Source organism: Mytilus galloprovincialis, chromosome 9 (assembly GCF_965363235.1).
Source record: "Mytilus galloprovincialis chromosome 9, xbMytGall1.hap1.1, whole genome shotgun sequence".
NCBI lineage: Eukaryota > Metazoa > Mollusca > Bivalvia > Mytilida > Mytilidae > Mytilus > Mytilus galloprovincialis.
The window spans coordinates 49278215-49294869 of record NC_134846.1 but is presented as its reverse complement, the minus strand read 5'-3'; the positions used below and the strand labels follow the sequence as shown (position 1 = coordinate 49294869).

At 31.3% G+C, this 16655-nt stretch overlaps 1 protein-coding gene across 1 annotated transcript; it reads left to right on the top strand.

Annotated features, from left to right (window-relative positions):
* Positions 1-3613: 3613 nt before the first annotated feature.
* LOC143046939 (uncharacterized) lies at positions 3614-15225 on the top strand. The gene is made up of 6 exons (XM_076219979.1): positions 3614-3681; positions 4738-4860; positions 9505-9624; positions 10070-10195; positions 12382-12471; positions 14662-15225. The coding sequence occupies exons 1-6, from the start codon at positions 3645-3647 to the stop codon at positions 14745-14747; spliced, it is 582 nt and encodes a 193-aa protein (XP_076076094.1). The 5' UTR covers positions 3614-3644; the 3' UTR covers positions 14748-15225.
* The last annotated feature ends 1430 nt before the right edge of the window (positions 15226-16655 follow it).

Here is a 16655-nt window from a genome sequence, read left to right as displayed (position 1 = left end):
AAATTACAATTATATTTTGTATTAGCTGCTATACCGTATTTAAATGTTTTCAATAGTGAATTTACATTAAATACACAGAACGAAAGAGCAGTCAAACTTAATAAAAGGGCGTACTTTGAATAAGATCAAATGGTCAATAATTTGTTTGATAACATATACATTTAACAGTTAATTTATCACAACCAATTTCGACAACTATATTTTTTACAAACACGTTAATTGATTATCAATGAACTTTGATACAAACTAACACCTGCAACAATTAACATCACTATGATATGTGACAATTGTCATTACTGATATTTCTTTATCAGATGTTAAGTTGTTTAAAAGTTTTAAGTAAACTAGAAAATTAGTACCTTGGAAGGTAATCACACTTCAAGTTGAAGGATGTTTTATTGTATTTGTTGAACAAACCATCAAAATACTTTTGTTTCTGCGAGAACAAAGTGCTTTTTGTAAAAACATTTTTACAAATAATGTTAAGACTTGACATGTGTTAATTTTCGTCTGAATACATTTATTGTTTGTTCTAAACCACAAGCTTCCTCCTGATTAATTGAAAAGTGTTTTAAAATTGGCCGAACTTGGTTTCTTGAATGTCGTAAATGGCAACATTTGAAGACTTAGTGGAATTAATGGGTGTTTCACACAGTTAATACTCTGAGGTTAATAATCACAAAATATAGAGTTTTAGTTATAATAACAAATATAGAACTTTCAGACCTAGAGTAACGTTAGAATTCAAAAGTTTGCATTCATGTATTAAAATTGGCTGAACTTGGTTTCTTGAATGTAGTAAATGGCAACATTTGAAGGCTGGAAATTAAAAAAAAATCATTTGTTTCTCATTTATTGTACATAAATCAGGTTGTTAGCTTTCTTGATATTTTTTTTTTACATCTGTCGTATCGGTACAGTCTATGATATAGATATGGTTTTTCTTATTGTTGTTGGACGTACGGTCATATATAGTAGCTATCTTCGACGTCATGTATGTTCCTGCTTGAGAGTCATCTCATGGGCATAGATACATGGTCTTCTTATTTTTATATTTATAGGTCGTCCCCTCAAGTGAAATACTCAAAAAGCTGATAAAAAACTTACCCTGGGCAAACAAATAATTTTTAAGGCGTACAAAATGGCCTAATTTCTATGATGTATTCAACGTATTGCCAGAACTGTACTAAATTTACATTATGCTTTAAAAAATAAATGGTCTTAATCTTGATATCAGGACTACCCACATGGCAGAGTTATTGACAATGACAGTGATAATGACTGAGTCAATACCACTGTTATACGGGCAGTTCTTGTATCACGATAAGGACAAGTTCTGCACACAGGTAGAAATCAAATAATTGTGTCGGTCAATGTATGACGGGATGTATAAATTCACAATCAAATGGATATCACAAAAACTTGTAACAGTAAAAAAAATCTTTAATAAAGACAACTTAAAGAATACTATAACACGTTATTAAGATGATTAACTACATCAGTACGCAGAATCTATACATAATACAATCGTATATTATTTTTGAAGTTGATACGGAATATTTATCAACAAGGTCTTGGTACATTCCGATAAACTTTTTTTTAGACAAGATGTTCTTTGACATACAAGTTTCTACTCAGAAACGTGTGACATGTTACAAAGTCTGAGTATGAGCTACAAGCTCTTGAATAACGAATAAGTTAAGAAATCTATATCCCATATACAGGTTAAATTTGTATATTGCTACTAAGGTGGGGCAAATGATTTATATAGCAATTTATAGTGAAGACTAGTCGTAGTAATACGTGTAACTATAAGTCAATGCCATTCATTTAAGTGCATTTTTTTCAGTATATGAATACTAAATAAAGTTTTCTATAATTTAATAATTTATGACTAGTCGTAGTAATACATGTAAATATAAGTCAATGCCATTTATTTAAGTGCATTTTTGTTTTTCAGTATATGAATACAAAATAAAGTTTTTTATAATTTTATAATTTACGAAAACATATGGTAAACAGTTCAACAAACTAAATATGAAATCGAAAACGGGAAATATTTTATCATAGGGACATCTCTCTTAACAGGGAAACCACAATCACAAACACCGATGATTAATAGAGAAACAACGCCCCACCGGTCATTACCATGAAAAAGTCTGTTAACGACTGGTTTTCTGGTCCATGTTGTTTTGTTAAAGACCGATGGAATTTATCACTGAAGAATAAAGAGTGTCATGTGACCCCCTAAGATAAGCTAATTCTTAACTGATAGGAAATAATTATATATAATATCCTAGTATGCGTTGCATATGATGCGGGAGGTTACATAACAAGGCACTTCCTTCATATAGTTAGGAACCATTGAACGTTGTATACGTATACGAGTGCTACATATAGATCAGTATATGCTAACCCTTTCTAAAGCAAATGAGATCACTGAATGTGTTTGGTGGGGTTCATGTTGCTCGGTCTTTAGTTTTATATGTTACATTTAGTGTACTGATGTCTGTCTGTTTTCTTCATTTTCTAGATACATTCATCTATCTGCTTTTGTGTCATTTAAACTGTGTCCTTATTTGAAATAATTTAACTTACACTGCTAAAATATATCTTTTACATGAAAAGAAATAAGACTACAGGCAATGCATTTTTTTTATTTAAAATTATATAAATGAAAAATAAAAAGATATGTCGAATGTTTCAAATGAAAAAATAGTAATATAATTTTCTAATCACGTCATTTCATACATGTTCCCCATATTGTGATATAGACTCTTGCAAAAAGTATTTCTTTTATTTCAGTTCATCCTATGTTAAATATGTATGCACACATGCAAGGTTGTCTTACCATGGGCCAAACGTTAGAATTGAAACATGATTTGTTTTCAAATAAATGGTACATTATTTATAACTTTATGTCATATCATATCATATAGTTTTGTAAAGAAACAGAATATTGCCTTGGAGAAAATATCACATGGTTTTCCTGTTGATAAGGACAAAACTCACGTTATCATATAAATACTAAAATATTGTTTAACAGTAATATATTGAAAGATTGCCCATAGAACGATGGTAAGTTAACTGTATTGCATTATATTATATGCCTTGCTACTTGTATTTATTTAAAGAAAATAGAAAACACTCTGACACTATTATTGGAATTAATCGATGTTTCACACAATTAATATTCTGATGTTAATAATCACAAAATGTAGAGTTTTAGTTTTGTAAAATCAAATATAGAACTTTCAGACCTAGAGTAACGTTCGAATTCAAAAGTTTGCATTCATGTATTCATAAAACAAAACAAAATAAATGAACAAAGTCAGATTAAGACTTCTATCACGAATGTTGTAGCAAAAAGAAAAAAAAACACAATTTTTGAAAATGCAAAACTAATTCGCTTGCTTGGAGAAACTGTTAAAACCCCTACTCATATACAAAAAAATCACTTACGCTTTTGTTTTCATATCATTGAAGGACAATCTAGTGAAATCCATTGCTATTTATATCTTGGCCTTATGCCACATTATTCTTCGGGAACAAATCTGCAACTCATTGTAATGAATAAACTTTCGACATGTCTTTTTGTATACTTTCAGGCATCCCTGGATCCAGTAGTTCTACTTTTTCTGCTTATGGTTACATTTAACATTCAAGTTGCAGTTTCGGCAGGTGATATTTTGTGTATGTTTTGTATCTGTAAGATATCAATAGTAATTACTAATTTAAAAACTAGAATGAGTTGTATAACAGCATAGATCTAGACATCTGGTATTTATACTTTATGATGTTTGTCGCGATATGTCAACAACTAATTGCTACCATGCTGTCAAACGTAAAACCTATATTTTTATGTTAACACAAATCCCGGTGTGTTTTTTGGAATGATTTTCGATGTAGATAATGGGTATTTCTCCTCCAACAACATCCCAGCGACACGAAATACATAATTCATGGTTTAAATAAAACAGAAACATTTCAAATTTGGACGAACAGTTTCATTGTTAATTGCCTATTGAAATCTCATGTTTACTCTTTAGCTCATTTTATGAAATGTATGTTATGTAAAAGTGTAAAGCATTCTTCGATTCACATGCTCAGTTATGATAAACAATAATATTTGTCAGCAGTAGGGTCTGATTTACGTTTCGTCTTGTTAACGTAGTTGTACATGTTTTGTCTGTTTTGATGCACTGTATTCGTACCAGTGCACCTTTTAAAGTGAAATCAATAACGAATGGATCACTGTTCATCATAAAAATCCTTTGAATTAAAAAAAAAAACACAATATTTTAGTGACCTTATTTCATTATACTGTTAGCTCTAGAACTTCTCGTAGATGTGTGTATACATGTAGCAAAGGTGAGGGAAAAATATCGTTTATCACCTGAATCATGACTCAAATTCATAACAGATAGAGATATTTAAAAAAACTGCGCTTTTGTTGTTGTTATTAATACAAATAAATTACAAATTCAGTTTTTGTCAATGATATTGAAACGACCTCTTTTTCTGCGCGGTGACACGATTTTAGATATGCAACACCAACCCCTTTCATTAGTGATCTGTGTACACATAAATTGTAGGCTATTTTCATTTATTAAATTCTCAAACGTTAGCATAAGTTTAATACCTACACGATTGAACTGAATAACATTTCTCGTTTCCTTACACTGTCATTACATTTGTTTGCATTATTATATTTGTAATACTGTTAATATATTGCAGAAAGTACGTTAGGTGAATACTGCAATTCCACCACTCCCTGCAAAGATGCTAACGCTATGTGTTTTGGTGTTTGTAAATGCAAAAATGCCTTTAACAAGGACAGCATGAGTAGGTGTACATCAAGTACGTATTTTATGAAAATTGATCTATACACAATTATGTCTATTTGTTCACATATTGTTGTTAATATAAAAATTTGATCGACTGTTATACAAGTGTGAGGTGTATCTAGCTATATAACCAGGGGTAATCTGTCATGTTATACATAAGCATGTTCCAATTCAGGATTATGCCATTTGTTATCGATTACTTCATGTTTGTGCTTTTTATTTTGCAAATTTGAATATAAACATTCCGTTATGTATTTTGTCCGGGTTTTGGTATTTTTTGTTATCTTATTTTTTCAACACATTTAGTCCATATCAAAGATTTCGTTGATTTTCATAATACATACAGTATATCTTTTTAAACTGCGTATTTAATAGTTGAGAAGTATACATGCATTGAGCATTATAAACATAATTAAATGTTGATAGAATTAATCCGCAATAGCAAAAGAAATACAAAATATCAAGTTTCAATTCATGACACAAATTTATTTTGCGAAAAAGAAAACTAGAGGCTCCAAAGTGCCTATTTCGCTCACCTAGGTCTATCAGCATATTAAACAAAGGACATTCTCATTGTAGACTAGAATATAATCAGATCAAACATCTCTTATATGTTGTATTGCTGGCAGTTTTGTATGTTTGAGTTCTCTCTATCTTAAAACAAAAAAACTAATTATATCGGCAAAATTTGACATGTTAATATATTTGAATTGCTCATATTTGGTCTATTGACGGTTTCTACCTATCTGTTATGATTTGTAACATATACATGTAAGACGGAACTCAAAATCAAATGGTCAGACTTAACATTACAAGACAATAACTCTGATAAGGAGTCATCGGGGAATTCCCTTTGTTTTTTCTTCACTTTAGATCTTATCTTGCTGATAATTTCTGCTTGTTTTTGCCTTCTATCTATAAATAGTATAAAACGTCGTCAGAGGCCAAACACTTTAATTAGGATTCAACTGACGATTTCAATCATAAATTTTATATTTTGTCTATCTTAATGATCATTTTTGCATTTTTGCACACTCAAATATAAGAGAAATAAAAACGACACAACGGAAACACAACGTTAAAATGTAACACACACAGAAACGAACTATAATATTACAATCACCATATTCCTGACTTGGTACAGGACATTTAAAAAAAAAATATTGGGTTGAACCTGGTTTTGTGGCATTCCATACCTTCGCTTAAATGACAATGTTAAATATAACATTTAAATTATATTGTCAATTAGGGACAATAACTCATATACAGCGGATTAATCTATTTTCGTTGGTACCAATTTTCGTGGAATAGGAAAAACTTTCATTTTCGTGGATATATAATTTTGTGGTTTTGCCAAAGTCTGCTTACAATCTCATAGAAAATTTGTAATTCATTGAATATTCAATTTTGTGGTACACCTGTAACCAAGAAAACCACGAAAAATGTGATATCCAACGAATTATAATTTATCCATAGTAAGAAATCCCCTAATGATTTTGACGTGTTAAGATAATTGGTAGAGCTCAACATATTGACATTGTCAGAATAACCTATTTATTATGGTTTTCAAAATTTAGACAAAACTTGCATTTTATCCCTTTGTTTTATTTTTAGCCAAGTCGGTCATATTGGTTGGTAATTATGGTCATCATCCCCTTTTTTGTTTGTTAAACTAAAAACCCTTATGATGATAACAAATGTTTTGAGTTGACTTAAAGACATGTAAGAAAATTAAATTGAACTATTTATGTCAAATTTTATTCTAAAGCTTTGATTTTTAAATTTAAAATTGATCAAGAGAGCTCTGATTCGTTTCAAAGATTTAGCTATACTTTTTGGAACTTTTAGATTATAGCTCTACATCTTTTATATAAGCTTTGGATTTTACATATTTTGGCCACGAGCATCAAAGAAGAGACATTATTTGTCGAAATGCGCATCTGGTGCAGAAAAATTGGTACCGTTAATGTTATTAACGAATCTGTAATAATATACAATTACTGTCTTTTGATGGGGTAAATATGTGGTTTTATTGACTTTTGAAAAACTGATATTCACTGAGGCCAATCATTTTTATTCCATTTTGATAAAATTTTAGTAGGTTTTCTATGCTGAATGGGATTTTAAATAAATAAACATAAAGAATATTCACCGCGCAGAACGTCGCGTGCTTTTACATGCATAATTTTGATAAAACATTAACGTTTGATCTACAATTGAATTTGGTAAATAATTGCCATTATACATACATTTCTATTGGAATATGGAATAAAACAATTACTGTCTTTTGTGTCGGTAAAAATGTTGTTTAATTGACATTTGAAAAACTGATATTCACTTCGGCCGTTGGCCTAAGTGAATATCAGTTTTTCTAAAGTCAATAAAACCACATATTACCTCAGCAAAAGACAGTAATTGTATAATATTACTTCGAGCCTCTCGAACGAGTTATCTTTCATCAAAATGACGTCACTGAGTTTGTTTACCAACGACTAAAATACATTATGCTTTGTCTAGTTTCTGCAATTGTATATGTCTGACAGCTGGTCATATATTCAGGTATAGAAAATTATCAAAGGTACAATGCTTATTATTTAATACGCCATACGCGCTTTTCGTCTACATAAAACTCATCAGTGACGCTCAGATCTAAATAGTTTTAAAGCCAAACGAGTACAATGATGAAGAGCATTGAGGACCTCAAATTACCAAAAGTGGTGCCAAATACGACCAAGGTAATCTATGCATGGGACTTGAAAATCCTTAGAATTTCGTAAAATATATATTTTTGTAAACAAAAAATTGAAAAAAAGGAAGAATACAAAAAACTTGATTAATGCAGAATGTATGTTGTTCTTAATAAAGCATTCTGACTTCCAGAGGTTGGTTCGAAACGGTATCATAAAAAAAATGTGTGTATTTCAAGAAATATTAGATTTCAACAAATTTAATAATAGATTTGTTGTTATTATTCATGTGTTATATTATTGTTTTCTTTGCGTATACTTTATTAATAATGGACGGTAGAGAGTGTGAGTATTCATATTTGTCAACCATAAAATATTATTTCTCTGAAGGCGCATTCCTAAGTGATGTTTTTATAATCAAGTTCTGACACAAATGTGAGAAAACCAACGGCCTGACTTATGTACAAACAAAATAAACGAATAACAATTTTGACTGACAGCGACCAACGAAAGTCATTGATCATGAAGTAAATGATCCTGGGTTGGGAAAGAAAAGTTCAGATTATCGTTTAGTAAATTACCATAATACACAATTTCTTAAAACAGGCTTTATAACTAACACTGGCCTTCTTATTTGAAAATGATTTTATCTCTTTTCCTCTAAAAGAAGTTTTGTTGAGAAAAAAATGGGATCTTTAATAATGCATTCGATAACCGTATGTGTAGCAAACAAAATATAGGATCCATGAACGGAGTTCTACTCTCGTTGTCTTATCACACAAGTACAGAGTCAATTTGTAATATCAAAACAACCAGGTGCAGTACTGTATGCAGAGCATTTATCGAACAAACAATTGTTTACAAATCTAGTTTGTATTGATATTGAAACAGAGGTCCAAGAAAGACAAGACTTGTATTTCCCGCGTTTCGTTTAGGTAAAGCCTGAAAACATTATAGTAACGGGTACGGGTCGGATGAATAAATAAAAGGGTAGCTTACAGTAACCAATAGGTGTACTTTCTGGTGGTAAACATACGGGGACTTTCTTTCTGTCGTGTCACCAGTGAACACTCAACTTACATTTTTGACAATATACATTGTTATATTTATGAACGCATTTTGATTCATCAAACCACACATGTGTAAGGTGTAGGTTAGAGCACCTGACCCTGGAAACAAGATTGCGCAATTGGCATCCACTAACATAGAATTCTACATCGTTTTGATCGATTATATCTTGTTTATTTTTATTTTTTTATCTCTAGAAGATTCTGACGAGCCCTGACCATTTATGGAGGGGTGTATTTTGAACATCGATATACTACTGTTGTCGTTATTTATCCCAAATTGGTTTTGTTGGATTAAGGATAATATATATCACCAGCCCAGTAGTCAGCACTTCGGTATTGACATGAATATTAATATTAATGTTTATAAATTTCCTGTTACAAAACTTTGAAATTTTCGAAAAAACTAAGGATTTTCCTATCCCAGGAATAGATTACCTTGGCCGTATTTGTCACATTGTTTTAGAATTTTGGGTCCTCAATGCTCTTCACCTTTGTACTTGTTCGACTTATAACTATTTTGATATGAGCGTCACTGATGTGTCTAATATACATAGGAGTTATATAATTTAATTTTGTTTGCATTGCAATGATGATAATTATAATTTTGAATATTTATAATGCAATTTTGCGTCAATCGAGTATGACGTGATGTCCACAAACTAAGATTATGTTTGTGTTGTTTATATTTGACACGAGTATGTAGCTAATACCAAAGGTATTCATTAATTAGTTGCCGTTTACACCTTAATTAAAGAAATGTGCTGTCATGTATATTAACACAGGTGTGTATAATTTAACTACGAAATATTTACTATCGAACTCAATAACATTTCATGTTAATGAAACATAAAATACATGTTCTTGTATGATTATATTAGTGATACTGTTGATATGTTGCAGCAATGTTGGGTGCAGTCTGCAGTTCCACCACTCAATGCAAAGATGGTAACGCTATGTGTTCTTATACTTGTGTATGCAAGGATACCTTTTACAAGGACAATAACAGTGGCTGCAAACCATGTATGTCTTTTATATACAAACAGCTGTCAAATATGTATAAATATATTTTAAATATATTTGATATATACATGGATTTTCTGATAAAACAATTTACGCATGAGTAGCAGCAATGCTACGTGGGATAATTGTTAAACATGCTGTCCAATTTAATTTGATAATTTTAGATGAAAACATAGGCATTAAATCAAAACATTTTAGCCATGCATAATGTTGGCCTAAATATGTAAATAATATTCAGCAACATAATTTTCGTTAATGACACTAATATCTATCAGTTCAAAGAGAATATAGAAAATAAACACATTCACAGCTGGATCTGTTTTTTCTTGGATTTAATTGACGAAGTATATCTACCCATTTTAATAAACCTTCCAAAATAAAGCATGTATCTAATAAGCTTTGTTTATTGTAAATATAAGTACAATGTTATTTTATAACTTTTCAGTCATTTACCCGAATCAGAGATGTGCAAATATAATTTTTAAGAATGACTCATGCGTAATTAACGCGTACTGTAACGCCAGCAACGTTTGCGTTTGTGGTTTTGGATTTACAACAACTCCGACAAGCTGTAAGTAAATATTTAAACAATAAAACGATCAATGTCTTTATAATTGTGATTTAAATCTTCATTTTGTTCAGAAAATCATATTAATCTAAATATTACACAATTCTTACAAACAAAATAAAATTTGTGGTTTTACGTGTTTTGTCTTTTCATTGTCAGGTTGATATCGATTACCTAATATGATTGTGAAAACCCTTCGCCTCTCTTGTACATTAAGGTTTTATAAATAATTGCATCGCTACAACCTGCATATGGCAAGTAGCAGTATCCCTACACATCAATGATAAAAAAAAATAACATATCGTTAGTCGCCTTTCTACAGAAAATAGTTTGGTATATCCTCAAGAGAAAAATAACATAAACAAAGGATAAATACAGTCCGCCTAAAGTTAAGCACCACCTGAATATAACTGGCAATATTTTTTTAACTACTGCGAAAAAGTTACTAATGTTTGTTGTTTTACACTAAGAAAATTCATTACGACCAAAAAAGATTGAACTCCGATAAATCAGTCAAGAAACATTTCATTAAAGCCCATCTGCACTTCTACAAAAAGGCTGTTTTGATACCTTTAAATCATCGTACAGGTGCAATTTATCCTCCATAAAGTCATTGTGTAGTATGGTAAGGCGTAAGTAATCTATGGCGGAACGTTAACAAGCGATTTGTATGTCAAATGCCAGAAGGAGCACTAACATCATAGGTAGCCCTTTTAATTTTAGTCACACCGTCATTGTCAAGCTTTTACAACGTCATGTTGACACAGGAACTGTAAATGGTAGCCGAAGGTCAGGTGTCGACCCGTTTAACTACCCATCGTGAAGATATACTACATATTATGCGTGCTTAAGCCAACCAATTTACTCCTGCCACGCAGATAAGACATCACTGGCCTCCAGCTGGTCGTGTATGTGTTCGAACATTTGTCCGCCGACTCCATACAGGCCATCTAAGAGCAAGTCATGTTGTCCTGTCCCAAAAGCCTGGCACCGTTTAATCATGTTCCCATGGGTTAATTAACATCGACATTGGAACATAATTATTATTGTCTCTCATTTTGATAATCACTCACTTGACCCTTGTTTCTAGACGACAACGCTTGATCATACAGGGCAATGAATTTAACCTAGTTCAATGAGCAAGAAGCCATTGACACTATATTTTGGCCTTCCATATCACCAGACATGAGCAATATCGAATATGTTTGGAATGCCATTGTCAGAAATCTCATTCGCAGAGATCCCCCTTTGAAAAATCTTGGCGATATAAGTGTTGCAATTGTTAATGAATGGAATAAATTTCCTTAACTTCAATTCAGAAGGCGTGTACAGAGTATGAGACGCCGTGTTTTGGAAATGTACTATCGAGAGGTGGTTACACATCCTTTTGACTTAAATATTGACATAAAACTTGCCGAAAATACCATCCTGTGGATTCATTTTTATTCGTTGGATGCCAATTTTCGTGGGTTTCGGGTAGAAAAGGTGAACCACGAATACAAATGCTCAACGAATGACATCATTACTTTAGGTTTTGTTTGCACAGATTGGCAAAACTACGAAATCAACTACCCACAAAAATGCAAGGTTTCCTCAATTCACGAAAATTGACACCCCCGAAAATGAATAAATCAACAGTAATTAATTGCAAAGAATTTAAATGATATTAGGTAATTAATTGTTGTACAAAAATTAAATCACAGTGCAACTAATATTCTGTTTCTGACTTGTGTAATTTGCACAATTTCTATGAATGCATAGAACCTGCATACGTGACTGAACTTCAGTTTCTAGTTTCATTAAGGTATATGTTAGCGAAATTGCTACATGAATATTATCTCTTTTTCGAGGAGTTACTGATTTCGTAAATGAAAAAAAGATTTAATGCAATAAAAACATGTGGAGCCTAACTTTCAGCGGACTTTGCTTATTGTTGAATGCCTTACGGTGACCTATAGTTGTTAATGTCTGTGTCATTTTGGTCTCTTGTGGACAGTTGTCTCATTGGCAATCATACCACGCATTCTTTTTTATATGTATAATAAAATATCTTATTTTAAATACATAAACTATCATGGTTCTTATGCAAATTTGAATTTATAAATAAGATATTCTCAAATAAATGTCAATAAATAAAAAAAAAACGTCATAAAATGTACTTGTTATAATTTGTACACATTTCTCTCAAGGTATACCTGCGCACTACTATGGATCAGGCAGTCCAGCAGTGCAAACAACAGTTCTACAGTCGTCACAAGAAATTGCTTGTAATCAAAAAGGTAAAAACCTTATAAACATAATTATTCGTAGATCTAGACATTACCACAGATAATGTATTTGAAATCAGAACCAATACACGGTTCAAATAGGAAATATATTTCGGTTAAGTTTTCATAAAAGGAAATTGATGTTATCAATATCAACAACGTTATTTATCAAGAAGTAACATTATGATTTTAAAATCAATCTGTTCCTATTGTCTGCTATAGTTACACCAAAAACCATTGCACTAATAACATTTAAATATAAGCAAGCATTGCATGATTTTGTTTTAGAAATATAAATTAAAAAAAAACTCTGTTATATAACGTTTCCCACTCACCATATATTTACAAGCCCTCTTGTCATATAATTACTAGCGATCTTAGCATAATTCCACATGCCCATCTCATGATCCCGAATTTAGGTACAGATAACACATCAATTGCAACATGTGAAACTATAACTTTAACGTGTATAAAGATATAATGGGTTCAATAAAGGATTATAACAGAGCATGGACAAACCAAGAAGACGTTTAACAAGAGACTAAACATTGTTATGAACAACAAATCTTAGGACCTTGTTTGTAGTAGTTAACTTCACGAAGATCTGTACAAACAACGGTACATTGGCCGCTTATCTGCCTTTTCTACCTAGAATTTGACATAGAAAAAAATAATAATATGTAAACCAAAATTTAGTCCGCAGTGAAAGTGACATTACAGAAATACTGTAAGACAATCAACTCGGGTAGCAGACTTAAGCATAAAAGTCAAATGAACTTCTGTAAATCTTTTTAAAATCTTGGACATTCTCTGAAATATTTGTTTTTTTCATAACGTTCAATTTCTCCACCTTTTTACCTCCATTATAGAAAAAAACTATTTTGTTAAACATGAGGCCGAGAACAAAGCATGTAACTCCTATAAACAAGTAATCAGTATGATGTATCAAAATAAAGATAATGTATGATTACCAATGAGTCAACTCGCCACAAGAGATCACTTGACAACTTAAGGTCACCTTACGGCCTTAAACAATGAGAAAAGCCCATATCGTATAGTCTGTTATGAAAAGGCACGAAATGACAAATGTAAAACAATTTAAACGAAAAAAAAATAACTGGCATATCTATGTACAAAAAAAAATGACGAAAAACAAATTTGAAACACATTATCAAACGACAACCCAAAGTTACAGGCTCCTGACTTGGGACAGGCACATACATACAATGTACAGAATGTGGCAGGGTTAAATATGTTAGCGGAATTTCAACCCCAAGTCCCTAACCTGGGACAGTGGTGTAGCAGTTCAACATACGAACAAACTATACAAATCAGTTGAATAAAGCTGATGGTGTTCTTCAACATCTTTGTTCAATTTTGAGGTACAATTTTCAGGCAAATTGCCAACATTTTTTAGAACCAACTTTGCATCCATTTAAGTCGACTTTTTCCTATTTCGATTTTACCAGAATCATTTACATCCCATATCAGAGGAATATCAATTCGGAAAGTCCATAATCACATGGCAAAATCAAATAACAAAACGCATCAAAAACGAATGGACAAGACCTGTCATATTCCTGACTTGGTACAGGCATTTTCAAATGTAGAAAATGGTGGATTAAAATTGAATTTATTCAGATTGGTGCATTAGTCTTCATCTATTTTGAAAGTATGAAAAAAAGTTTCCTAGAAATTATTTTTGAATTCCGCAAAATCTGTGCTTGCAACGGTAGTGTTTTCTTTCTCAGTAGTATAATATCGTTGTAACGTATTCGCGTATCGTGTGAAAAGTCGTATGTTCGATCACTGGCCAGTTTGAACTAACGACATGAAAACTGGTACTTGCTGCATTTACTGTCAGTTTGTTTGATTTGTCCGGCACTGGGATATGTTACTGCTGTTTGTAAAATATATTTGTTAAAGTGAACTAGTGTCATAATCTGGCGCAGGGTGTTGGTCTAGTACAAAAGGTGTAATATGTGTATCATAGTTCCAACCAGACGTTAAACATCAATCCAACAACAACCTCGTGTACCTGTCTTTTAGAGTTAATATTATAAATCAAAGATATTCAACACAAAGAAAAACATCTTTCAAAGTATTACTAGTATAATTTTGCTTTTGTTTTTGTTATAGTTATTCTCATTACGTCTTTTACTTACTAAAATTTTAATAATACTACATATATTCGATTTATAGGCAATTCTGCTGTTACCATGACTGTTATGGAGATTTCAACCATTATTGTGTGCTTAATGCTGGTGTACTTAGAAGTTTTGAAATAACTGCCAGTTCTAAAAGAGGTTTCTTGTGTTTGACTCAGAGATGTTTTTATTTCTATAGTTGATAAACAGCGAATTAAAAAAGTGATTTTTTCAGGAACGTGTGTGATCAATCAAAATGGAATTAACTGTATGATTTGTATGCAAAAAAATGTATAAATTGTATGGCAGTCAAATTATTGGTCCTAGTGTCCAATTAAATCGGAAACAGCTGGCAAATGTAATATGTAATTATTAATTGAATTTTGTTTGTCAATTTGAAATATATATTCTTACTTTTATTTGATTGGCTGGTACATTATTTTAACTTACATATTATTGTATTAGAACATCTTTGTACAAAATGTATCTATGAATATAGTAATGCATATGCAAGCCATGGGCTAGTAATTTTTGTTAATGTTTAAATGTGATGTAATCCTTCAATTTTGTAAATATTGTTTTGTGACACAAAAAAAACCCTGATACTTACTAAGTTCAACTCGTCATATTCTTGTTCCGCATGTGAATGAAAGTTGTTATTGCAATGCAAATTGATGTACATGCGGTTTCTTAATTTTATGATAATGAATAAAGTTATTATTTTTAATTTTAGTGTTTTTATCTATTCTTTAGAAATAATAAACACTGATGCGTTACAGTAATTGGGTGCTTTAAATGTTTAAAGATACCAACATGTATAGAAATGCCGTTATAAAAATGAAATTTTTCAAAAACCAACATAATCAAATATAAATAAACCTTTATAACATGGTTCCCCTTTTTAACTTAACTGAATCAAATTGTCAGAAAGACAGACAACACAAAGTGTCAAAAAATCATTTGCAAGAAAAGCAAAAACATGGTCTTTGAAGCATAGAAAGCATTGCAAAAATGAAACCTTAGATTGACCTGGACACAGCTTAATAATCGGAAGAAAAACAAACGTGTCCAGATTGATAAAGGCTCTTCTCTCATAATTACAAGATGACATGGCTGGATCAAAACTAAATCGACTAGTATGTGTTTCTTCTTCGTGAATATGTCTGCGTTATCTCAGAAAAACACAAAATGATCGGTTCAAAATGGTTTGTAAGAAGGGTTACATATTTTACAGTGAAAGTGTAATGTTTAGAAAAAGTACAGCAATTTTCTTTATCAATTGCTTCTTCGTTTTATCAGAATGTTATTTCCGGGAGCATACCATGTTTATCAAACTTTTTGTTAACTCATTCCGAAGTGAGCAAATATATCGTGTTCAGGGAAATTATTCGCAAAAATACCAATTGAGAGAAATTAACATTGCATAAGCCCGGAAAAGCATCTAGACACAGAAATAAATTATGTTTAATGATAAATCGGTTTTAGATTGAAAAACAGCCTGAAAAAAACGAACGCATGCATTCGTTCGATTAAGGTTCTGGATAATGTTTTATAAATGGCATATGATGGTCAATATGCTTGGTTCAAATAGTTTTTTTTTCTTCATTGAAGTATTTGGCTTTGGGTGATGTTGTTTGTGTGTTTGTTGGGTATACAATCTACGTATGTACGTTCAGCTTAGGGAACAATAATTTAATAGAGATAATTGTCATAGGACTGATTAAAATGTTTAAAAAAAATCAAAGTTTGTGTCATGTTTAAGGAGTAAATTCTAATAGAGCTGACATTTACTTGCAAAATTATGAAAATAGCAAGAATATATTAATTGACAATCAAAAATCTTAATCAGAAGAAAGCCTGACTTCACAATTGCCAAAATTAAAAGACAAAAGGGACGAAAGATACCAAAAGGGACAGTCAAACTCATAAATCTAAAACAAACTGACAACGCCATGGCTAAAAATGAAAAAGACAAACAGAAAAACTATAGTACACATGACACAACATACAAAACTAAAGAATAAACAACACGAACCCCACCAAAAACTA

Bases quoted from the DNA above. Each gene is read 5' to 3' on its own strand.
- LOC143046939 (XM_076219979.1), top strand. From the start codon at position 3,645: ATGGTTACATTTAACATTCAAGTTGCAGTTTCGGCAG. The intron at 9,625-10,069 runs GTATGTCTTTTA...ATAACTTTTCAG, and splicing joins TAACAGTGGCTGCAAACCAT to TCATTTACCCGAATCAGAGA. The intron at 10,196-12,381 runs GTAAGTAAATAT...ATTTCTCTCAAG, and splicing joins TACAACAACTCCGACAAGCT to GTATACCTGCGCACTACTAT.